The sequence below is a fragment of the Corvus brachyrhynchos genome, unplaced genomic scaffold (genome assembly GCF_000691975.1).
Source record: "Corvus brachyrhynchos isolate BGI_N302 unplaced genomic scaffold, ASM69197v1 scaffold42, whole genome shotgun sequence".
Lineage (NCBI taxonomy): Eukaryota > Metazoa > Chordata > Aves > Passeriformes > Corvidae > Corvus > Corvus brachyrhynchos.
This window is the reverse complement of record NW_008237242.1, coordinates 102,218-128,387: the sequence shown is the minus strand read 5'-3', so window position 1 is coordinate 128,387 and position 26,170 is coordinate 102,218. Positions and strand designations below refer to the sequence as shown.

The following is a 26,170-nucleotide window of genomic DNA, read 5'->3' as shown; positions in this document are numbered from 1 at the left end:
AGCGGGAGGGGGGGGCCCGAGCCGAGGGGTTATACCGAGCTTGGAGCCCTGGATGAGCAGGAGGGTGTCCGAGCGCAGGGGTCACACCGAGGTTGGGGCTCTGGAGTAGCAGGAGGGTGTCCGAGCGCAGGGGTCACACCGAGCTTGGGGCACCAATCCTGCGTGATGTCAGGCCTGCTGATAAAGTCCAGCTCACATTTGTAAGGTTGCCATGGAGGTCGGAGTCTGAGCTTACAATTCCTCTGAAGACAACAGATCTGACGTTGTGGTTATACATTTACAAAACACGTATCCCAGGGAGATGAATATAAGAGCAAGTGCTAAATAGAGTAGTATGATTCCCTTATACTGGGCCACTCTGATCCAGGATCAAAACCAGGTTGTGAACTACAGTCTTCATCTTCAAACATCGTATTTAATTTTAGGAAGTTGCTTTTCACAAACTAATAATTTCCTGCTAGTCTTAAATCTATTTCATGAAAACCTTTCTTGTGTTTTTGCAAGTACTTTATACTTTAAACATTAGGTTAAAAGTAAGGCAGATTCTTCAAATACTCAATTACGGAATTTTTCCATTTTTAAAAACTGTCTTTTAAAGAGAATTCATAGCTCATTTTTTATTTACAGTATGCATATTTACTAATTTACCACGTTTAGGGGTGCTTAACGTCTGATTTTCAGTAGCAAAACTGACGCTGTTTTAACAGCCATAGACTTCTCAGGTTGACCATGCTCACTTTGTTTATAAGCCATACACAGGCACTCACCTGATGGTTATGTCAGTATCCCCCAGTGTTTCTTGAGGATGCTGTTCTATTAGGAAAAATGCCATCAAGGTCAGGTTGGACAGGGCTCTGTGGGCACGAATCTAGTTGAAGATGTCTCTGCTCAAAGCAGGGGGTTGGACTAGGTGACCTTTACAGGTTCCTTCCAGCCCAAACCTCTGTGATTCTGTGATCGTCCTTTATTGAGGAGCTAGCTGAAGTGTTTGGGGAATGTTAAAGGCAGTTTAGAAATAGAAGACTTTATCAGCTAGACATCATGTGTTATGGACAGATTGTGTGTCACAAGTAATGTCTTTCATTTGGAAAACAGGGGTTTATTATTATTATTATTGTGTTTCTTACCTTAAAATTGTTTGTTTTATTCCCCAGGAGCTAAGCAAACAAAATGAAGAAGTTAAATTCCACTTCTTCTTTGTAGCTAATCTCCTGTTTTCTAGAGGATTTTTTTCCTTATGAAGTTTTGTTTACTTTAGTTTTATGGGCACTTGCCTTTTTTTTTTTTCCCCCAGCTGGAAATGCAGGCAATTTTGGAAATAGATATTGGGTTTTAAGGGCCTGTAAGTGAACTAGGCAAATCTGTGACCCATCATGAGGCTGGTGGAAAACAGTGAGAAGGTGAGGGTCCTAGTGGCAGAACAGGTTTTTTTAAGGCATATGTATCATTGACCTTACAACAGTGACTTTGTGACGCCACAGGGGCTATTTGTCACCCTGTTCCCACTTGTGCATTTGAAAACCATGCACTTTGCCAAATTTCACTGCTTTCTCCTTGGCAGTAATCACTTGCCACTGCCCAGTAATTCATGCAATAGAAGTGGATCTTAATGGAATTGAAGGTGTAGTAACATTATGGATTAGTTTTCTGAAACAAGCTGGAGTAATAGATTCTGGGGTGGAACAGGCACTGAAATTATGTTTTCCTTTCCATTTCAAAATGTGTTGCCCTGCAGTGCCATTATAGATCATAGGTCAAAGTCTGACCAAGCTACACTGAACCAATGAGAAAGTATCATTTATTTGCCATTCAAATTTCTTCTCTTCAAATCACTGTTTTAGGACAGCAGAATTAAAATTTTAACCTTGTTTTCTGTGAGTCCATGCTGATTCAATTTGTATTTCACTGATTTTTAAAAGTTACTTATTCTCTGCATTAAAAAAGAACACATTTATTTGCGTGTGGTTCCTGCAGCTTATCTATGGAATAGTGGCATGATCCATTCCCATCAGTGAGTTAAAAGTCACAGGAACACGAGGTACTGAGAAATGCTGAGGAAATTGTATTGCAGTGAAATACGGAAGAAATGTCAAGTGATTTTAATATGGAAAATGTAAGAGATTGCTCTTTCTCTTTTCTTCTTGTTTTACAAGCCTTTGGTGGCTTTCTCTCTCAACCAGTGGTGCATGGTTTTCTTTCAGTCTTTTGGTGAAGTAAAACAGGAAAAAAAGCTGAAAAACAAAACCGTAGAGCCTAATTTGCACTTGTTTTATATTTAAATTTTTGCAGTATGTTGGTGGTTCATAATGTTCATGTTGTAGTATGGATGCTGAAGTAGAATGTTCTACTTCATGAAGTGCAGTTGAGTTCTGCTGTTGTATAATTGAATCATTATGTTCTGAGTATTATTAAAATTAAATGTGAATTAGAATTCCTTGCTTTGTCTTTTTAAGGTGTCATGGAGAAACTTGGGCTTGGCCCAGAGGTCCTCCTACAGGAGAATCCCAGACTCATCTATGCTAGACTTACTGGGTTTGGCCAGACAGGAAAATATGCCAGGTCTGCAGGTCATGACATCAATTACGTGGCTTTATCAGGTAGGCTGTAAAATTTCCTGTTAAATAAAGTTTCTTTCCTCCCTTTAATCAAGACTCAAGAACTTGTTGAAAGCAGATAGCTCAAAATTTATCTGAGGTGCAGTCTGATGAATCAGCTGATCTGAAATGTCTCTGTTGGTGAAATGGGGCTTTCCTTTCACTGTGCTTTTCCCAGATGTTTTCAGTCAGCTCTGGCACTTGCTTAGCCCCTCTGTAAACTTCCTCACAAGTCAAAAACTGGTTAGAAGAAATGAGGGTGTTTTCTGCCAGGTTATTGAGGTGAAGCAGTTCATTAAGAGATCCAACCAGTCAGCACAAGAAAGGAGGAAACATTTACTGGACAGGCTGTTTGTTTTGCCAGCAGCAGCGAGCTGTTACGGGCTGGATCAGCATGTCTTCCCAGGCTGTACATTGTTTTCCTTCCTTTGTGCTACTCTCTCTGAATAAAGTATCAGAATATTTATCTGAAGAGAGGATTCAACATTTTCTTCAGGGCCCCTCTCCTACAAAATGTGTATACTTTATAGTCCTGAAAGGGCTGCAGATTATTTTGCGTGCTTGAGAGCAGATATTTTGAGCAAAGAAAAACTAGGTACCATAAGACAATTGAGCTCTTGTGCTTTTCTGCTTGTAAATATGTCTTCACTGATACCAACTGAAAGGAAGTAGGCTTCAAATAAAGTGGAAATGCTATAGTTCATTAAGGTGTTGTGGACATTATGCTGCTTTTAAGTGGTATGGTTTTACAAGTATGCAGTAGCAAACAGTAACAAAATTACCCAACTCTGGTGATGCTCATCCATGCATGGCCCTACCTCCTGCTCTTCACACTGCTTCTGTCTCTCATGCTTCTCTGAGCCTGTGAAGGAGGAGAGAAGGTGACCCAAAAGTTCTCGGCTTCCCACTGGATAAAGCAGTTCTTTTAGACCCAGGAAAGGGCTGGAGCAGAGGCAGTGCAAACCTGGTGATCTGGTATCACCTACTATGTGGAGTCATAGTGGTGTGAAATTTAATTTCTTTAGGGGTGGGTTCAGTCTTCCCTCATGTGAAATTGTTAGAGAATAGAAAAAATTGAAGACAAAATGCCTTGTTTGAAACACGTCTGACTTCTTGACATGTCAAGAGGATTCCAAAATATTAGGGTATTTTTATTTGTTATTAGTGCAGGAAGTCAGTATAGAAACAGCATGGTTCATCCCTGCCTTAGTTTGTAGTACTTTCTGGTTTACAAATAGAGTGATTTTTTTTCTCTGGAGCTGATTTAGTCAGTAGTATTTTGGTTAGATATCTTCTTAAAATAATTTTGCTTGTGATTTCACAGACCAAGATTTTCTGTTTATTAAAAGGAAATAGAACAAGGTGTTTGAGAGGTGTCATTCCTCAAAAATGAGATATCATATTCTGAGTATTTTCCTAATGAGCTTTGGCTTCCTTTAACTAAAAAATGGCTTGTGTTAGGAACTCTTGAGAAGTTAGTATATTAACCTGCTGGTGCCTGTGACAACTTCTGGACTATTAAAAGGAAGGTTTTACATAGCAACAGGGGTTTTACTCTTGCACTACAGGATTTGGAAGTCTCTTATGCTGTGCAGTCCATTGCTTGCATGTAGGAAGAACATTAGCTAACTAAACAGTGCATCAGAACCATGCAATTCTCAGGAAATTCTGCCCATGTATTCTGCAAGTCTCAGGCCATACACATAGAGGGATGATCGCACTGCAGTTTCTTGCTTGCCCAAACGGAATCACTGTGAGGCAACTATAAAGAGTAAGGTCACAGTAAAGAGGTTGTTCAGGATGACGGGGAAATGCTAACAAGTTCAAAGCTCTGGCTGAGGTAAATTAGCTTAGCCTTTGCTCTAATTCCTTTCATTTCTGCATAATTGCTGGCATAAACATAGGTTCCCTGTGTTTACATTGCATGCAATCAGAGATAACCTTTCTGTGCTAGTTACCTGTTCTTTTTATATGCAACCTTTTTTTCCCCCAAACATAGTTGGAGAGGGAGGGTAGGACTGAAGCAGAGTTGTCAGTGTGAGACCCTTTGTTATGATTATTATTTCGTTGGTTATGTGCACCTGTACCTCTGCATTTTTACTTTAAAATATTCAAAGAAGAACAATTTACCAAAGTTGCTTTGAGACACGTTCGTAATGTCTCTTATGGGCAAGATTCAGTGCATGTAGAAAGTACTGATATAGAATTATTGCTCACAAGGTTGGGTTTTTTTGTAAAATTTGATCCCTCTATAGCCAAAATATCAACGTTTATCTATGAGACTTTTGTTAATCTCTTTACATCTTCATGTAATGTGATTCATATCACTTAATGTGATTTCGTATATTTTTATTCTTTTAAAGAGTAACTATTAGCTAAGACATAGCCAAGCAGAGATAGAAAACATTAGAAGATTGCTTTATCCCTTATTTATTTGCATAGATTGAAAAGAATGAAACTTTAATTATAGAAATGAATGCTTATAATTAATTTTATGCTTATCCTTGCTTTGTTTTCTCTTCTATCAGGTGTGCTGTCAAAGCTGGGTAGAAAGAATGAAAATCCTTACGCACCCGTAAACCTTCTGGCTGATTTTGCTGGTGGAGGTGTCATGTGTGCAATGGGCATTGTTATAGCCCTCTTTGAACGTGCCAGATCTGGCAAAGGGCAGGTCATTGATGCAAGTATGGTAAGTTTGGTCTCGAGGAACATGGGGTTTCTTAGGTTTGCTTGGGTTTTCTCCTGCTGTAAATCTGTTAATGGGAGGACATTGGAGCTATTCATAAGGTTTAAAATTGAGGCTTGGGAAAGTGATCTCATAAAATGGCCATTCCTTCACATGCAAGCATTTTTCATTAATCACTGCTGCCATAACATCCTTATGACATGGAACACGTACTGCAACCTCCCCCCTCTCCCTGCTTTTGCCCATCTGCCTTCTTCACAGAGTATTACCGCAGGCCTGGGCCCTATGTCCCCCAGCCATAGGGAGGAGGAGGAGAGAAGATCCAGCAGGCAGGAATTGTGCAGCAAGATTGATTTATTTAATTGTTTTACAAATTCTTTTATAGACTTCTTTCTTCATAGTCTAATTGGACAAAGGATCAGCCACCCCTTGGGGTGATTGGCTAAAATCCTAAAACATCCATTGTCAAAATATACCATATACCACTATACCATAAGCAAGACTTTTCAAGGTTGCAGGTGGCTTGGTTGTTTACATAATGGTACCTCTTCTGTGAGAGAGAAAAGTCTCTCACAGACTTAGAAAATAGCAAGAAAATCCTTGCTAGCAGCATTTTTGTATCTACAACAGAGTATTAGCTATATATGTTTGAGGAATAAGTGTGGTGTGTGGAGATAGGGCGTATAATAAACAATTGGCGTACTGCATAACAGCAAAAATGACAATACTGTTAAAATAAAAACTTGCATTAGCTTTATTCAAGACACATCTTCTTACAAATTTGTGACAGGGCATATCTTGCTAGAAGCACTGTTTCCTGGGATAGTTACACTGCCATGGATCATTGCCAAGAAGTCAATTTCCTTTTCAAAAAAAAACCCAATTCACTTTGTGAATGTGCTGTAAAATAAATTAAAGGCTAAATTATCTTAATAATGAATACTATGGATTTCTTTTCCATAGGAGGCTACCCACTTACACACAGCAATACTTATTTACATTTATCCTTGAAACTTATGTTATCTGCAAGCGTTGTTTCTCTCTTGTTCTCCTGTTTTTAAAGAGTATTGCAGTTAAAATCTGACTTCCCTTTGAGGCATTGTACAGTGAAGGCTAAGGTTCTGCTGTAAATATAAACTGAAAAAAAAATTACATTAGTTGAAACGAATCCCTTTGTTGAAGTGGTCTTGAAGAGACTAGAATAGCAAGAGATGTTGGATTTCTTGACTTCAGTAAGTTTTTGACAAATTCACATCATGTTCTCAGAAGCAGTCCATGGCATTATGGTCTAGATGAAAATTTTATGGGAACAGTGCAAAACAGGACTAGTTTTTAGTAGTTGATTGTCAAAATGAAAAACTTAACAAGTGCAGTTCTATAGGTGTTCTTTGGGTTTTTTTCTGTGTTTTCTCCAGCAAGCTGAATGATGGATGAGCAATTGTGTTTAGTAAATTTACAGATGATACACATATGTGAAGGACTGCAAGTGTGTTGGACTTGGATTAGAATTGAAAATGACCTTTTCAGATTGGAGCAGTGACCTGAAAAAAATTGGCTGCAATTCATGGACGTTGCTGCTCTGTAGTCCTCTGTGGGCAGAAGCAATTTGCTGCACAAATGCAGCGAGAGAACAGTTGGCTAAAGTACAATCCTGGGGGTTTGTAGTAGTCACAAGCTGAACATGAGTCAACAATATCATGCTGTTACAAAACACATACATACTGTATTAGGATGTATTAACAGGAAATAGAGTCATCAAAGTTTCTGAAGCAATTATTCTAACCTATTCAATGTTTATGAAGTCTCAGGAAAATAATGTTTCTGATGCTGACCATCATATTTCAAAGATAAAAATGAAAATAATGAACACTTTCATTACTATGAAAATAATTTGAGGAAGTCCATGTAGCACAACAAAAATTATGACTCTAAAAACATGACCTAAAAGAAGAATTTAAGGAGATTGTGTATTTGTGAAAGAAAAACCATCGAGAATTGTGACAAGTCTTCAAATATTGAAAAAGATACTTCTTGTAGTTTATAGTATTACCAAATTTTCCTTATCATACTTCAGAGAATTAAAAGAATTTGTTAGAAGAAAATCAGTTAAGTCTGCTAATGTTCTAATGAAATTTGTAGCTCATTTGGAGTGGAATGTGTTGTGGGGTTTTCTAAGCCCTTAAAAATTGTCTCTTCTAATTATTTCTTGTCTCATCATGATTGTGGGATTTACAGTTCCCTGCTGATGTGCCTGGTGACCTGTGAAGTGGATGGAATATTGTCCAGTATCACAGGATGTGCTTTACCTGGCATTTGGTCATATTCCTTATTTGTTGAATAAACTTTCAGTGACATGGTTGATGAAGATCCTTCGTGCATCAGCAGCAGCAAAGACAATTAAATTGACTGAGTGGATGAGCCTGTTTTTACACCTAAGTTTTTTTTGTGAAAGAACGTATTTTTAAAATCACAACACTGCAGCATTTCAGCTGTTTTATTTTAACTTTTTTTTTTTTTTAATAGACCCATTACTTAAGCTGTTGTACAATTTAGGTAGTCTGAATACGTTAATGACTCGGACACATGGTAGAATTTTCTACAGTAGAAATTGCACTGTGCAAGAAGTAGACACTGGGTCCTGCATTTCATCTGTCTTGTCTCAGAAGAATTAAGTGACTGGCCTGAATTTATTACTGCCGGTCACCGTCTCTTCTCATTGACTCTGCAGGAATCATGGCTATCCTACAGGAGGCCAGGTAGTTGCCACGTGGAGTGGACACTGCAATGTGACACAGAAGGCACAGTTGTACCTCTGCATTCTTGCACCACACTGGTACAGAGGCATGTGAGTCAGGGCCACAGTTTGGGTTCACTACATCAGCCACAGAACCTTCTGCTGACAGTAGGCATCTGACTGAGTATAAGTCACTCTTTGTGAAAAGATAGCCACAGGAAAGGACGCTGGTAATGATCACTTGCATAATAGTCTCATGGCAGGAACATTTAGCAGTCCAACAGAAGACTGAGGTTCTAGGTTTTTCTCAGCCTGGAGGTATTCAAAACCAAAACTCCCACATCCTAGAAGCCTTCATCAGTCACGAGGATAAAGATTAGGTTGGTGTAGATTGATTCTCACTTCTGTTTGAACTCTTTTCAGTCTACAGAAAGAACAGAAGGCTTGGGGAGCAGACGGGTCACCCAGTGGCATGGCCTCTGGATTCTTGTGCCTGCTTCAGAGACTGCAGATGTTTTTAACATGAGGGAGACATTAACTGAAACCCACAACTGTTACTATAATAATTCTGCAGTTAGACTTAAGTGGAGTCTCCCCATGTTGTTCTCATGTTGTAAAAGAGGGTGACTGCATTAGTGGGTGTGTGGTGCTATTTTTACATGCCTTTGGAGGTCTGGTGTAGATGTTAAGATACTTCATTTACTTGCCTCTGAATTGCAGTGGGCCTCAGGCAGAACCTAGCTGTCCAGTTGCCCAGACAGGGATATTTCTCAAGTCTCTATACCAGTCAAGAACAGATGTGCTGTTTTATTTTAAGTGTTTCCAGGGTAAGTAGCACGTAGGTATTGTACAGGTGCTAAGAGTTTTATCAGCCCTGAAATCTAATTTTCAATTAGGGCTTATTCTGATACTTTCCCTGTCTTTTATTATCCTTACTTTCAGTACTTTTTGTGTAATATTATTTGTTCTTAATATGAGCAATGCAAGATCAGATCATTAGTAAAACAAACTTTATTTTAATATCCTTGCAATAATTGTGCCGATACATAGATGAAGGTATACAGTATTTTCTCATATGAAAGTACTTTAATTGACTTTAACTTTGACAGTGAGGACAGAGGTATTCCTGTCCTTGAAGCAGTACTAGGAAAGAGCCCAAGTAACACACATTAAATTAAGAAGCCTTCTTGACTGCATACTTCAGCAATTTGCATGTTTTAAATTCTTGCTTAGAAAGGTATAAACTAATAGATCTTCCTACATGAATATTTAGTAGCCTTTTGTTTTGGTATGGTATCTGTGCTTGTCTATATAGACAATATTAGGTTAGTTTCACACAGCTGAAAATGCATGAATCAAGTGATACTCAGAATAATACAGCTCAGATTTTAATCTGTTCTACTGGAATGTTTGTGGCCATACACTGTTAACTGGATTATCTTCACTTACAGTACTTTCAATACAGTTGAAAAAAAATTAATTGTGCTGATGAGCAAAACTAGGATGTGATTTTGCTTGAAAGACTGGTACAACCTTGATAATTATTGAAAGCCTGAACAAATTTTCATCTGGTTGTACTCCACATAGACAAAATTTTGAGGAGCAAGTTGAAATGGGATTAATCATGTTTTCTAGGGCTGTATTCATTAGACCCTTGACTATGTAGAGATTACTTTGCTCTGGGTGTATAGCTGCCAGTGATCACAGTGGGAGAATAGTTTTTTTTTAACTTAGTGTTGGAGATTTGATTTGATTTCCTTCAATTTTTCTTCTAAAAATAGCAGTCTTCCTGTAATCAGTATATTTACAGAAGGTAAAAATTTGGTATTTATAGGACTGGTACAGGCATCTTGTTTTCCAGAGGTTTGGAAGACATTGAGCTGTCAGATGCTTTATGTTGTATAGAGCCAAGGAGCTTGTCCCATCCCTTGAAATTACTCACTCATTGTGAATGTCTAATGACTCTAAACTTGCTAAATGAGGAAACTATGTGCATTGAAAGTACATTGTCCGTCTGAAGCTGCCTTACTACATTTATGCTCTTTCTTAGTCTCTAATTCTAGATGATTTCACAAGTGCAGTATAAACAGTAATGGAAAATTTAAGAAATGAAACTGCTTACCAGAGATTCTGTCATTAAATATCTTAGCAAAGGGCAGAACTGCTAGTAGTTTTTGTTGGTTTTTTTATACCGAATTTAGGTAACATGCCAACTAATTTACTGGAGCTTTTATGGTTTTTTTTTCTCTAAATCTTCAAGGTAGAAGGAGTAGCATACCTAAGTTCTTTTCTGTGGAAATCACAAAATTCGGGATTGTGGAGCCAACCTCGAGGTGAAAACCTGCTAGATAGCGGTGCACCTTTTTATGAAACCTATAGGACCTCTGATGGAAAATTCATGGCTGTTGGTGCCCTTGAGCCTCAATTCTATAACCAGTTAATAAAAGGTGAGTAGGTTGGAGCAGTTTTTTCATAACAGCAAAGCATGATTGAGTGCATTCCTAATAGTTGATTTTGATTCATGATACGTGGTTATGTGATTTCTTTGTAAAAGCCAAACACTTCCTGAAGCTAGTTGGATGGTTGTGTAGCTGTTTAATTGACTTTCTTTTTCTAGCAATTAATTAATTTCCTATTCACCCTCAGCAACTACACTTAAATTGCAAGTTTTCTTTTGGAGTTACTGTAATGGTAGTCTGTGATGTGACTGGAGCACTGAACAACTTTTCTGGAAATCACTTTTTTCAAATGATTGTGAATCTACTTTAAAAATGAGACCTAATTCTTTGATATTGCAAATAGAATTTCAGGCAATTTTGGTTATTTGTACTATAATTAGAAAAAACAAACCTATTTAAATTGTTTCTGGAAGGAGTGATGACTGGAAGTAATTAATAGTATTTCTTGATAGAAAAAAAATTTGTGGAAGCAAATTCTGCTTTAGTAATTAATTTCCGCCACACAATTTCAGAGCGCTTTTGGTGTTTGGCTCTGGATATAATATTTATATTTGACTAAGACTCTTTAAATATTACTATAAATCACGATTTATCTCTTCGAGAAATTAGAATGGGTTATGCAAAATATTTTACTGTATGAAATAAAACCAGAAATTTTCAGGTGCATCTTTACCTCTGAACTGGTTGTGTGCTTCAAGCTTTTTATAAGATGGGCTCTTAACTTCTTACTGGTTATTTAATTTAAATTTTTTTTCTATTGTGCTTCTTCAGTAGTTTGCCATGTTTTCCATACAGAATTTATGAAAACATAAAAAATTCATTAAATAATTTTGTATTTATTCTTTTCTTCATTGTACAGAATATGAAGGCTATAAGAAGTTCTCAATTTAATTTTAGTTTTGCTTAATGAGTTGAAGGAATGTCAACAAAGGATTCCTAAAGTGGATATACCCAGTGTTACGTGAAGCACTTTTGTCCATGGGTGACTCCCATGGGGCCAGTCTTTGCTCAGTGAGTGTGTCAGGGGAGTCGTTCCTTACTCTTGCCCAGTCTCTTTCCCACTGATTATTCCTTGAGTTGTGGCATTTTTTGAATTGTATCCTTGCTACAATTTGTACTGGTTTTGGCTGGGATAGAGCTGAATGTCTTCACGTTAGTTTGCGTGGGGCTGTGATTTGGATTTGTGCTGGAAGCAGTGCTGGTAACACAGGGATGTTTCAGTTATTGGTGAGCAGCGCTTGCACAGCACTTGAGGACTTTTCTTCTCCTCACCCCACTCCACCAGCGAGAAGGCTGGAGGTGCACAAGAAATGGGAGGGGATCACAGCCAGGGCAACTGGCTCAGCTGACTACAGGGACGTTCTGTACCACAGGACACTGTGCTCAGCAGTAAAACTGGAGGGGAAATTGGTGGGTGGTCACTGTTCAGGGACACGCTAGGCATAGGGCAGTTGACTGTGAGCAATTGTTTTCATCTGCATCTCGTGTTTTTCTTGTGTTACGGGGTTGTAAGGTGGGGCATGCCTTCGGTGAGCAGGATCCCAAAGAGAGAGCTTGTTCTTTATGCTTTGGCTTTGTTTTCTTGCAGCCTGTGGTGCTCCCCAAGATCTTGCCCAGCTGTAGCTGTGAATGGCTGCTTCTCTTGTAGCTTAACAAAGGCCATGTAATTGTGAGGAATATCTAAATTGATACATGCTGCTACATTAAATACATGAGGAAGGCTCTTGGACTCAGGGACATGTCCAGCATTATGTTGGACAGACCAGATGTCAAGTTTGGAAATGCCATGTTCTTGGCTGAAGAAGATGGTACTTTTTGTCTCTAATTGTCCTAAGAGTAACTTGTTTGTGAACTGCGGTTGTAAGCAACTTGATCTTGAAAAAGATCATTCCACATTGATTATTTGCAGTTCTTTGAAATGTTTTTTTTGTCTGATCCCCTGAGATTTTCTTGCTTGTGTGGGAGCTGGAAAACAAAAGTAAATATAAAACTCTATCAAAGTAAAATGCAAGCCCTTGCTCTGGGAGTTAGGTAATTTGGAATTCCTAAAATAATTTCAGGGAGAATGCTTGTATTAAATACAAAGCAAATGAGAAAAAAATAAAGCTGCATACTCAAATACCCGTATGTTTGGCTTAAGTGACCAAACACTGGCCTGCAGTATTTTATTCTTTGGAGACTAACTTGAATCACACTTAAGCTACAGGACTGGGATAGATTCGGTACTTGTTCAAAAACCCCCCAAAATTCTGCAATGGTGTCTGGCTCTGTTTGTGACTCTTTTTCTCAGTGAACTTTCTCTGGACAGTCCTGCCTTGTATTGATCATTGTTATGGGGCAAGACTTAGGCTTTTTTCTCTCAGCCATTATCTACAGAGGTTATCTACAGAGAAGGTTATCTACAGAGAAGCCTCTGATGTATGGAACCAGTGGCCAGGTGATAAAACATGGTCACTGATGGTCTCTGTCTTCTTTAGATAACTCTTTACTGAGGAAGATGCTAAAATTCTGCTTTTCTTTTAGTTGTTTCTGAGAAATTTAGAGCATAAAGTTAGAGCAGCAACTCTGAATTCTTCTGCTTATGCTGTGGCACCCAAATTGGACAACTATTTTCGTGTTTGAAAGTATTCCTTGTGCTTACAATGCAGAGAAGTTGCTTGATTTTAACAGCTGAAGTTTCAAACATAGTTATTCCAGCAATGCAGAACTGGTGTGTATCCACTTCTAAGTAGAGAATAACTGCAATCATTGTTGCATATGTTTCAGTCTGTTTCTGCCATATTTAAAAAATCCAGCAAACATACTTCAGTCTTTGAGGAAATTTTGCCTTTTGCCTTTAATTGTATCACCACCTTTTCTTGTGTACACTCGGTGCGTTTTCTTTGTTTGTTTTGTAAAAGTGTAGTGTTTAAAGTAAATGACCAAACTCAAAATTTTCTCCCAGTATTGAATTTAAGGTAACTGGTCTTCTGTCATTGTGTTTAAGGTGCATATCGTGATCTGTTCAGATTTTCACATAGGAAATATTTATTCCTTTCAGTACTGGGGTTTCAATCTTTCTGAAGCAATAGTGCACAAAATTAGAACAGCAGAACCTTCTTGTGACTTAGGGATTATTTCCTTTCTGAGATACCTATTGCAGAAATTAAGTTCAGAATTTAAGCCTTTAAATATTGTAGGGAAGAAAAAGGTGCCTTTGAGAACTGTACTGCTCTTTCACAAACCTGAGGAGCTTTGACTTAGGCTGAGTTGTCTGTTCCAGGCATTGACTCCAGCTTTGATGTGGGTTTAAAATGGTATGTTCCAGTTGCAATTTCCATAATTTCATTTCATTCCTTTTGTCTATATATCTGGTCAGCTCTGCTGGTGAAGAATTTGGTGCTGTTCCAAATAAAATATATTCAAAAACCACTTGATGGCTCTCTGTCCGTATTCAGAGGGTAGATTACTTTTGCCACTACTGTAGAATGAGAGCACAAGGATTCGGGTGTTGCAGATGCCAGCTGGAGATTTAAAGACTGCAGAATTGAGAAAGCAGTGTGATTTCTGAACCATTTGTCCCTGCTCACAGAATTCTGCTTAGCCAAAGCAGAACTGATTTCCTTTTCATTTTGGTTCACTTCAGTGTTTCCCTGCAGAATTCCTGCAGGAACCCAGTGCTGGACCCAACTGCAATTAATGACATGGTGAGGAAAGTTCTTAAGGAGTCTGCAGAGGGAAACTAAATTTAAGAAAATAGAGCATATTAGTTTGAGAAGATTGTTGGCTTTGTAGATTGTGCTCTGCAGGGAAAATTAAGTTTATGCTTGCCAGAAAATCATTAATTAAATAAATAAAGGCTTTGTGAGAAACTGAAGCTATGTAAAATAGATGCAGTAGAGAAGTATTTTGGGTTCACTGTTGATTGCTTGCTATTAACAAGCAAGCTGTAGTCCTTTTGCAGGTATTAATTTTATTACTACAAAAATCAGACAATAAATAGCTAAAATGTCTTATGAAAAATCTGTTGTAAGAAACATTTGCTACTAATGTTAAGCCTTAATCTTTTGACAGAAAGAGACAGAATGTCTTTGAACTGACCTGTGAATTGCTTCTGCAGGTTTGTTTTGTTTTTTAGCAGTAGGTGCTTAGTATGGCTGCAGCCAGGCTACAGGGGGCATGAAAAACATAGTAAATACTGTGGAAGAGATGAGAGTAAAGGTTTGATTCTGAGTTATGTGGTGTAAAGTCAGTTACACAGGGTGAACTTAGTGTCCACTTACATTGATGTGGAAAACACTGACAGTCACTAAAGTCCTGAACTTCAAAGTGTAGCCTGCTGAATGTGCAGCTCTGGCAGATGTGCTGGCTCCTGAGAGATGAGGAGTACTGCTTCAGTACTCCTATACTGTATGACTTCAGTTTACAAAGAGAAGGAAAAAATTAGGAAGCAATTAAAAAACATCATTATAAAGGATTTCCATAGGGCTCTCCATTTTGTGATTGTGAAGTATTGTGTACTGTATTAAAAATCTGCTGGTAAACTGAATGCAATATCACATTGTTATTGAGACATGTAACATGGAGAAACAGTTTCCTCATTATGTTTTAGACTCAGTTATACATAATGTTATATTTTATTTTAATTTACTTATTATGATAAGGCTTAAATATTGTACAAATACTGTAGAGGGCCAGGCTCTTGCTGCGTCAAAACCTTTGCAATTATGGTAATTAAGCATGTCAACTTGGAGTACAGCTATAGATGCATTTGCAATGAGGCCTGGTAGTACTGTGGGCCTGATCAACCATTTGCTGAACTGTCACTTTCTAAAAAATTATTTAGTTGCAGGAATGTTGAGCAGAGAAAACACTTTACATAGTGTAAATGTTAGTTTAATGAAAATTCACTACTCTCTTGGAATATTCTGAAATTCAATTCCCTCTCACAGTGAGAACAAGTTCTATTTAGTCAGAAAAAGCACAATGGCATTCACCTTACAGCTGTTGTTTGGGCCACTATTAAGGTTTCCCATACTAGCTGATTTTATTCAGTCATGTTATTACAACATAATTTCAAAACTACTCTGCTATGACCATACATGTTTGAAAAGAAAATTAGCAAGTTCAACCAAGAAAATCCTGAACAAAACTCTGCTTTTAAAATAGTATGGCTGAAGTAATATAAAAAACTGTTTCAATTTCTGACATACCAAAGCAGCTTCACTGATTTATATAATGAATTTTGCTGGTTTCTTTCTCTTGAAATAGGTACCTGATTTTACTAGAGTTTCTCTAAGAAGTTCTGTAGCAATAGAGATTTCAGTTTGCTGCATCAATAAATGATATATTTGGGGATATATGTCAATAAAGCTGTAGTATTTGAAGGACATTTAAAGCTATATCATTATAGGGAGACAATTTTTCGTTGTTCAAAAATAATTTCAAAGCTGTACTAGAGTAGGTTGACTGGGCTTTTCCATACAAAAAAATCCTAGATGAAACTTTGAACCAAAAACTTGGAACTAAGTTGTGATTGCTTTATAAGATATTCTGTGCAAAAGATACTTTGGTTATGATTACGTTGAATGAAGTCTGTCCTCCTGTGGTATCCCATACGATTCTGTGCCATGTAATAGTTTCCTTGTTGAGTCAGTCACTCCTGCTCTGATACTGCTCATCTGCACCACAAATGGCGAGCACAAGCTGGAAAATGAGGAGCTGTAGTGCTTAAATGTTCATGCTATTTAAAGTTGAAGTCTTCAGTGGTAAGCAGAAAATGATCATGTAATATTAAATTCCAGGTTCTGCATATTGTTCTAGTTTGCCAGAGTGTGTGCAGTGAGGCTCAGCCAACTTCCCATCTGCCACGATCATCAAAAATAACTGTAATGGGATAATGGTAGAGCTCTGCTCACGTTGGACTGGCTGCTAGAAACCAAGCCATAGTTTTTCATAAGAAAACAAGTACTGTGTAACGAAGTTTCCACTTGACAAGATTTCATACATTGAGTCAGAAGCTCAGGTAGTGTGTTTTTACTTAGCTGTACATATTGTGGAAGGTAAATTTGTCTCAGCTCATAGTTCATAAGTAAACTGTACTGCACTGTTTGTGGTATTCTAGTGGAATACTTTGAAAATCAATAATAAAATTAATTTTGAAAATATTTCTAGCTTTTATTTAATCATGATGTTCAAGCAGTATGAGTTATCTTGGGGTCTCCTTCTCGTTTGCGCGTGGGTGAAAAAAAAAAAGCCATAGTTTTTCATAAGAAAACAAGTACTGTGTAACGAAGTTTCCACTTGACAAGATTTCATACATTGAGTCAGAAGCTCAGGTAGTGTGTTTTTACTTAGCTGTACATATTGTGGAAGGTAAATTTGTCTCAGCTCATAGTTCATAAGTAAACTGTACTGCACTGTTTGTGGTATTCTAGTGGAATACTTTGAAAATCAATAATAAAATTAATTTTGAAAATATTTCTAGCTTTTATTTAATCATGATGTTCAAGCAGTATGAGTTATCTTCAGCTGATCTCTTTTAGGATGACATGAATGGTTATGGACACCAGAGTGTAAATTCAGTGATTTAAGGTGCACATGGCTTGGTAAAACCGTAAGGACTGATGTTTACCTTATAGTATCATTTATCCTAGCATCCACAGGCATTTCTAATAAGATGTGAAAATACTTATTTAGTCTTTGACTGTGATGAATTTCTCCTGAAAGTGAACAACTGCAAGGCTGTGTTTTTGAGTCTGGAGATTGGCAATTTCTGTGTGTTTTCCTTTGAAGTACCAAAGTACAATTTCAAAGCATGTATTCATTTCCAAAACTACTGTTTAAGAATCTTGTGATCAACAGTGAAATTCTTAAATACTGTGTTATACTGGGGGAATCTCTGGGCTCCAAGAAGTGCATATTGTGCAGATTATGAACGGAAGAAAGGACTTAAGGAGCAGAAGAATAGGCATTATCTCCCTTTCTTCTCCCTGTATGTTTCAGCAGCAATATGTCTACCCCACTCAGTGATAATGAAGTCGTAAAAAGACAAGATAGGTGTTTCCTGCCTATGTACAGCTAAAGACAAGAGGAGGTCTGTGTGAATTCTGCCTGCAAACAGTCCTTTATTACTCAAGGCGGTTAACAGTTAGTCTAATTACCAATCTAATACCAGATAACCAAAAATACAACAAAGAATGCTGAAAATTCAGTTTTGCAGAGCTCTACATTTTCTCTGCCTTTCACAGGTTTTCTAAGAAGCTCCCTTTTTTTGTTACTTGTGAAGTATTATGATGATAGTTGTTCCCTAGTCTTCCTGATTTCTCAAAGTCTTTCTTAACCCTGCTTTTTCTGAATTTCTTCTCCTTCAATGTATCACTTCTGATTCCTATTTGGTCTCATATACTCTGCTTATACCCCTGTACTATCTCCATTTTGAAGGTGTCGTTCAATTGCCTTTTCTCTTTCTTGTTTTTTACCTCCTTTTTGAGATAATCTCTACAAGAAGTCATAGAAATTCTTGCATCTCCTTGAAGTAGGAGAATGAGAGTAGAGACTGCAGAGAGCAAAATCCATGAGAACAGAAAGATACAGGAAACTGGCAGTGCAACAGAGATGTAAGCTCCCCAGTAGGAAGGGATGTGGTGCTTAGTTCAGGGATAGACCTAGGACTTGCTTAGCACAGGAAATTTTCTTTACAAGCCCTGTGTGCCCATGCTTTGCTCTCGTGTCTCAGAAGAGATGTGCTTATTGCATATCTGGGTATCTGGGTGTCCTTGCGACTAAGATGGAAAGCAGAGTTATTGAGCAGTTAGGGAGTGAAAGGGCTGTGGGAATTGCAGTCTGGTAGGTGTGCTGGAGCAGCAGGAGCAGGAGATACTGCTGCAGCCTGTTCGGAGAGTGGAGTGAAGAAGCAGGTCAGTCAGCCTCCAGGCACCTACAGCTGAGCTGCCATATGCACATTGAGCTGGGCACATCCATCCACACCATCTCATCTGTGGCATAGAAATAACCCCATCATGTTGAACTTCAAACAGTGTAGCCTGCTGAATGTGCAGCTCTGGCAGATGTGCTGGCTCCTGAGAGATGAGTGTATTGCTGTAGTCCAGGACGCATTCAGCAGATTTCTGTGTTGCTACTGCCGGTAGAGAATATGATACCTATTATAGAAGCTGTTCTCAGGACATTGCTACATCTAGGCAGCTGCTGCTTCTGTGAAGTGTTTATACAAATGAGTGTTTATTATATGTACTTACTTAAAAGGCTGTAGCTGATGCAGTTTAGTCTAATTGCAAGTATCATAGAGCATTTTATTCCTCTGCTCCCTGCCTTGCACAGATACCCAAGTAAAGTTCAAAGTGACTTTAGTATTGCCTTCAGAGTAGTATCTTCTTGAGGAATATACTTAGTTGTGGGAAGCACTTAGTAATTTATCTAAGCCACACTATAGTTAAACTTTGCTTTTCTCCTTTCAGGTCTTGGGCTAAATTTAGATGAACTCCCCGCTCAGATGAGTTTCTCCAACTGGCCTGAAATGAAGAAAAAATTTGCATCCATATTTGCACAGAAGACACAGGCTGAGTGGTGCAGCATATTTGATAGCACTGATGCCTGTGTGACCCCTGTTTTATCCTTCGATGATGTTGCCTCACATCAGCATAACAAAGAAAGAAGTTCTTTTATCAAAAATGATCAGGGAGAGATAAGTCCTAGACCTGCTCCTGTTCTGTCAAGGACTCCTGCTGTTCCATCATGTGAAAGAGATCCTTTTATAGGAGAACACACAGAGGAGATACTTCTAGAATATGGGTTTACTAAGCAAGAGATTGCTAAACTTTATTCTGATAAAGCAATAGAATTCAAGAAGCCAAAAGCTAATTTATAATCTCTTGACTATGCATATCAGATAAATTTCAGGCTGATACAGTAAGCTTTTATGCTTTAAAATTGAATTATCTGACAAATAAATGTTTGCATAATATTGCTTTTAAATAATACCTATTTTTTAAATTATTGACAAATTTAATTTGAAGACAGTGGGACTTAAGTACTTGTGTACCTGGATGATCTGCTGGCTAGAATGAAATTGTAATTGTGTTCTGAAGATCAAGACAGTTTGCTTGGTAAGCACCTGTAAGTTCTCAGAATGTTTGTTTAAATATTGTATCCTGTAGTTTGATTCTTTTAATTTTTGGTTATACCACTGGTTGTTAATACATGTTGTAATTACCTGAAAGCAATTCTTTTAATAAAATATAGTTATATTCTTTCTAAATGAGTGATTGTGTTTATTCATGAATTAGGAGGGGTTTTTTCCTCTATTCTATCATACTCATTAATTTGCTTTATCATGCCAAAACTATGGTCTAACTAATACTATTCTCTTTTGTGCTGCTGCAGAGCTATTATCTCAAAGTTAATCTATTTAACAGCCTGGCTACATTTTCTCAATGCAGTCTCCTGATTATATTACATTTAGAATATCAGCTTGGCTAGAAACTAAATTCAGAATTAATTTTTTTTTGTTTTTAAAATACCTGCTAACTAATAAACCTTTCATCTCCTTATGGAAGAATGGTAGGCAGCTTTGCTGCACAGGTTTTAAACAATGGTTGTTGCATGTCTGTTTTCATTTCCTTCAAACTTAAGCTGTCAATTGAAACCATCTCTTTCAAGGCAAAAGAAAATCTGCTTTTAAAAAGAATTAGTTAAATGGCATTAATACAGTATTCTGTAGTCCAGTGTGTGAGGAATTACGACATGAAGGCTTGGGGTTTTTTTGATAATTTTGTCTATGTTTCGCTGAAGATTGGTTTGTTGGTTACAAAGGCTTCCAAAGCTGAGGTGTACTTTAGCTCATTTTACATGTGTCATGGCAAAAATGTCAACATTATTACCATAAAAAAACCTTTTACATTCTACTACATAAATACTTGCCTGGAAGCATGAGTTATCTGGTACGTCCTGGCAAGTTGTCTAAACCATCGGCAAAAGCACCTTAAGTTTCCAGCTGATCATCAGTCTAGTGTAAGTTACTGAATATTATACACTGTTACCAGAGGATTTGACAATTTTCTTAGTCCCAGATGTATCTGATTGTGTTGGAGAAAAATCAGCGTTGTCAAATGTAATTTCCATTGTACAAAAGTTTTGAAACTGAAATTACTGACATCAATTTAAAACCTCATGTTGCTTCAGTGTAGGTTAGATCAGCTGCCTCACTCAGGTGCCCAATCCTGAAAGCTACAGTTTGAGTAATGTCGCTACAGGTTTTCCTTAAGGCCTTCCCCTGGCAGGTAAGACTGTTTAAAAAACCCATGTCTAAGTGATCCTAATATCCGTTGTTTTCAGAAACCAAGAAAATAATCAATTCTTTTGAGGGCAGTACACAGCAGATACAAAATAGTGCTTATCAGTTGCTGATTGACAGATTTCTGTCAAGATTTATATCTGCCTCTAACGCTCAAGGGCAATGGATAGGTTCACTTACTCAGCCTCATGAAGTGCACTGAAATCCTCTTCCAGATAGACACAGATTTTCCTCCCAGTTCAGTCAGCAGGGAATGGTCACTCTGTCTTATGTTTGCTGAATGGAAAGACAAGGAGTAGATTACTGGTATTGCTGATGTCTTACAGCAAGATCTTACAACAAGAGGAACAGCTTTGTGTCAGGCTAATCCTGCATCTGGACCATGTGATGTATGGTCCTGTTGTATGTGCGCTTCATGCATAAACAGTAATTCCTCAGTTGTGGATAGTTGGGAGCAGTGCAGACACCTAAAGACTCAGATCTGCGAATGTGAACACACACTTCCCCACCCCCTTCCTGGCATAACTTGTGATCGCAGAGCCATGAAAGTATGTGAGTCCCTCCCCCAGCACAGACCGATCCCACCCGGCATATGATCTGGGCCCCATGTCAGCCGGAGCAGGCAGCACCAGCTCACTGCGGCGCTGCTTGCAGCCGGAGCAATGACCTTAACGAAAGAGAGCTTCCACAAGGCTCTTCCACCCACCTCTGAAGTGGCCAAGGCCAACATGGACAGCACCAGAGAGAAGCAGGAAGCTCCGGGGCAGTCAGTGATGAGGACTGGAGCAGTGGTGCCAAAGAAGCGAGCGGTGGGAAGGCTGGTCATGCACAGCATGGCCATGTTTGGCCGGGAGTTCTGCTATGCCGTGGAGGCCGCCTTTGTCACTCCGGTGCTGCTCAGTGTAGGGCTGCCCAAGAGCCTCTACAGCCTCGTGTGGCTCATCAGCCCTATCCTGGGCTTTGTGCTACAGCCTGTGGTAGGTTCAGCCAGTGATCACTGCACCTGTTGCTGGGGCAGGAGGCGACCTTACATTCTGTGTCTGGGCATCATAATGCTGTTAGGCATGGCTTTGTACCTCAATGGGGACGTGATGATCTCAGGTGAGTGAGGGGTATGTGTTATGCTGACATAGAAAACTCATCCTAGCCTTTTGAATCAGAGAAAAGAGAGGGGTTCCTCTTTTCCTTCTTAAAATGCACTGTTAAAATTTGGTATCATGTGACTTGGGAGCACTGAAAGAGCTGGGGAGCACTGGAATCTTTGTATGCACTCAAATCTAACACTGCATGTTATGTACCCTGTACACAGTGTTCTGTAGTTTGTGCATGTGATTGCAGTCTGTTGTATGTTGGTTTGGTTGCCTGATAAGCTCCTGCAGGTAAAGATTTGCTTAGGCCTTAGAAGTTTTTATGAACTAAGATCTACCTTGTTTACTTAAATTATAGTATTGTTTTTGTGATGTAATACATATCCAAACGGAATCCCTGTTCATCCCTATTTTAGATGGATTAGTATTCAAAATACTAACACTTAAATTATTGCAGCACTGACTTGACTCAGAACTGTGTTGTGCTGGTAAAAACAGAGATCCGTAACTGCCTGGAAACTGTTGCAGCTGAAACATGCAAAATCAAATGGGGTGGCATCCCTATTGTTACATTTTAGCTTGGAATGTAACTTGTTAAAGTCTTGATAGAAAGTTGTTGCTGTCTAGACAGATGGGGGAGGTGTGTGTCTTTATGGATTGATTTATTTTCTCTTCCTGAATATTGTTGGTGTTAAATATACTTGATTTCATTGACCCAGAAAGAGATGTTGCAGATAATTTTTGATTATCTAAAGCAATATAAGGGTGGGACAAATAGAATAAACCAAAAAGTACTGCAAAATGCATGTGTTAGGCTACCAGAGCCTGCCTTGAAGGTGTAATGGAGTAGACTAAGGATAGTGATGCACTTGGTCATGGAGCTTGGAGCATTCTGAGCATGTGCTGACTCAAGGCAGTAAGTCAACCTAGCCCAGCTCAGCACTTCACAGACTCAGCTCTCCTGCTTCTCTGATGAGATTCTGGTGTCACTATTGCATAACCAGTCATTGTTTAGATTTTGAGATATAAGGAAAGACAAAATTTGGTCTTGCAGAACATGGCGCTATTGCTGTCAGAATGAGGGTGTTTTTCTTTTTGTAGCTTTCATCAATGAGAAAGACAAGCAGCGGACCTGGGCAATAGTCATTACCATGCTGGGAGTAGTACTTTTTGATTTTGCAGCTGATTTTATTGATGGTCCCATCAAAGCGTATTTATTTGATGTCTGCTCTCATCAGGATAAAGAGAAGGGTCTGCATTACCACGCCCTCTTTACAGGTACTCAGATCCCTTCTTTTCCTCCCTACCTCTCAAAGGAGAGGAAGGTAATTGCATGGATTTTATCCTCACTGTGTTTCTAATCTTGAATGAACTGATCATCTAATCCTGCACTTCAGTCACGAGTCTTTTGTTGCTGGGTTTTCACTGCTCCAGAGAACAGCAACTTGTGATTTCTGCTACAAGAATTCTGCAAAAAGCTGCAGGCGTAAACAATGACAGCAACACAGACATGATTTAAGGAAGAGTAGTTAGTTATTGTAAAAGTGAAGTAGTGTTTGTTCAGTTTGTTTTGGTTTTTTTCCAAGTTTTTGGTGAGGCAAAAATTACTGGATGTAACTCGTTTCATTGCTACTGCATATAAAAATAACATTTTTGATTCAGCATGTGACATGGAACAAGAGCTGCACAAACCAATTTACTTTCACTCTTCAGCAATGCACCAGTATGCGCTGTACAGAAACAGGAGTTCTGTGTAAAATTCAGAAATTCACAACTCCCACAGAATAGGCCCAAGTAGTTCAGTGCAAGTTCTTGCAAATGAAGTTAACAGCTTCATTTGCCTTTGTACATGTTTGGAATGCTGCCGAGTTACAGAAGGACACAAAACTGTTGGAACAAATCCAAAGGAGGGCCGTGAAGTTGATAAGGGGACTGAAGCACCTCTCCTATGAGATAGGCTGAGAAAGTTGAGGCTGTTCGTCCTGAAGAAAAGGTTGTGTGGAGACCTCATAGGAACCTTCCTGTGTCTGAAGGGGGGCCACAGGGAAGCTGGAGAGGGAGTCTTCTTTAGGAAGATGAGGGGAAATTTAGGCTGGATCTTAGGAAGAAATTCTTCCCTGTGACGATTTTTTCTTTTATACCCGTGTTACGCCTTTTTACAACTTCTGTATTCTTCGTGCTTTGTCCCTACATTCTTGGACTTGTTTGTCAAGCTAAGAGACTAAACATTTTAGAAGCTTCATAGCTAGGGATCAGTGTGCCCCAGACCCCAAGGTCCTCTCCAGAACACATTCTGTAAACTAAGATAGAACCATCCAGGGGAAGGTTCCTTGGGGAGGGGGGGCTCATTCAAGCCTCTCACTGGGGAATCTTTGATAGATATGCTAATTAGTAAAACCTATAATGCTATACCCGATCTTTTGGGAGGCACCATAGTGTGCATTTCGGTGCATTTGACCTGGACGTGTGCACCTAAGGATCCTTAAAATAAATACCAAGGTAAAATCCCTTTTCGACTTCTAACTGTGTTTGACTCTTGATTTTAAGACCAGGAAAAGGCATCAGTGGTGATCCAGGGAGGTTGTGGATGCCACAACCCTGTCAGTGTTCAAGGCCAGATTGGATAAGGCCTTGAGCAGCCTGGTCTAGTACGAGGTGTCACTGCCAAATGCAGGATGGTTGGGGCTGGGTGATCTCTAAGGTCTATTCCAACCCCTGATTCTATGAAATCATCTGTACAATGTGAGCCCTGTGTTGGGGAAATGCACAGGGTAGACACCTAAGGCTGTGTACCTGTGAAGAGACTCTGGAGCAGCCTCCTGCCATGTCTGAGAGCAGTCTCTGTGAAAGCACTAGACAAAAAGCAGACTACATGAGAAGTCATGCAGTCTTAGTCACAGATTTTTGTGGCTTCTGAGCCCCACCAAGAGCAGAGACACATAGATTTAGTAGCAGTTACTCTGCTCAAGGAGGGAGGTGTAGTAGCTACTGACAACAGGCCAATTTTGGACACAAGAAATACCTGTGTCCAGGAACACAGATTATGAGGGAAGCTTAAAGCCACATGGGAATGAAATCTGTATGACCCATTAGAAAATGACAGATAAAATTTTAAAGCATCACTTGTTTGAACATAGAGAGGAGTGAGTCTCTATATATATTCAGCACAACTCTGGTTGCCTTTTTTTTGGATGATACTAAAAAGTCTCCAAATTTGAAGATTTGAAGCTGCAGATTTAGCTGTTTCGTTTGTGCACTGAGCTGTGAAAAGGGATGTGGGACAAATAGTATGAAAAAAGACTGGGGCAGAGTGCATTACTTGGTCCAGCACCCTGAGCTCTCTATAGCAAGTTCATCAATATTTTAACCCTTCCTAATTGAAAATTCTCCAGTCTGGTGTTGAAATCCTCCCTTGACTGGAGTTCTACAGCCTCCCAAGTCACTCTGCTCCAGCAATTCCCTGGCCTTGTGTAGCGGGTTGAGTTCGTAAACTGGGCAGAAACACCAATTAAGTGTAGTGGTTTTGGTTAAAAATATTCATTACTTACTTATTTTCCTTCTGTGAGATAAGAGTTAGGAAAAAACAAAGCAGGCACAAACCTTAAACAGTTGCAGTACAATGAAAGAGTTTTATTACTAATAGAATTGGAAGTAAAGAGAAATAACAAGAAATTAAAGCAAACCCCACCCCCCCCTTCCAGCACTTCTCTCCTTTTACCCAACTCGCACAAAGGATAACAGAACATGGGATGTTAGTCAGTGTTGCAGTTCTTGAAAAGTCTCTCTCTTATGCTTAAGGAAAAAAGGGTTTTCTTCAGTTGCGCGTGGTTCCCAAACTGCCACCAACAGCAGACCTGCCTGGAAACAAACAACCTGCTGTGGTGTAAAAGATCTCTCTCATGAAAAATCTCACAGTTCCTTCACACTGCAAAACATGAGCCATCACATGGGGTTATTAATCTTTTTAAGGATGAGTTATTTTGGCCTGCACACAAAGGCTTTCTTCGCTGCAAGTCTCTAAAAGCGTCTCACTGCTTCTGTATAGCCTGGCATAGGCATTCTTCACAATCTTCACAGGCCACACGTGGATTCTCCATCCCCCCATGTACTTCAAATGGATTAAAGAGACAAACAGTTTGTAATATTACAGTTTCTTACCATGGCCTGCAAGAAGTATTTTAAGCTACGTGTGAGAAAATGCAGCACCGCCCTCTTTTCTCCCGTCGCCATTTCCAGCTCCGTCTCACGTGACTCACTTCTCTTTCTCTCTGACTCTGAAGCTGCCATGTTGAAGAGTGTTCTTGTTCAGGCTTTACGG

The 26,170-nt window shown here is 39.0% G+C and overlaps 2 protein-coding genes across 3 annotated transcripts in view; both read left to right on the top strand.

Moving 5' to 3' along the window:
• The first annotated feature begins 1,380 nt into the window (after positions 1–1,380).
• AMACR (alpha-methylacyl-CoA racemase) lies at positions 1,381–19,729 on the top strand. Its single transcript, XM_017730199.1, has 5 exons — positions 1,381–1,400; positions 2,454–2,597; positions 5,123–5,283; positions 10,275–10,461; positions 18,930–19,729. Exons 2-5 carry the CDS (start codon positions 2,459–2,461, stop codon positions 19,337–19,339), a joined length of 897 nt encoding a protein of 298 aa, XP_017585688.1. The 5' UTR covers positions 1,381–1,400; positions 2,454–2,458; the 3' UTR covers positions 19,340–19,729.
• A 1,511-nt stretch (positions 19,730–21,240) lies between these two features.
• The window catches only part of SLC45A2 (solute carrier family 45 member 2), a 21,703-nt gene continuing 16,773 nt past the window's right edge, over positions 21,241–26,170 (top strand). The window contains exons 1-2 of one of the 2 annotated variants that reach the window (XM_008630594.2): positions 21,243–21,865; positions 22,954–23,130. In XM_008630594.2, the coding sequence (XP_008628816.1) occupies positions 21,427–21,865; positions 22,954–23,130 (616 nt within the window). In that variant the 5' untranslated portion in view covers positions 21,243–21,426. Of the gene's footprint in view, positions 21,866–22,953; positions 23,131–26,170 lie in introns of both variants that reach the window. The other variant, XM_017730198.1, reaches the window with a different exon arrangement.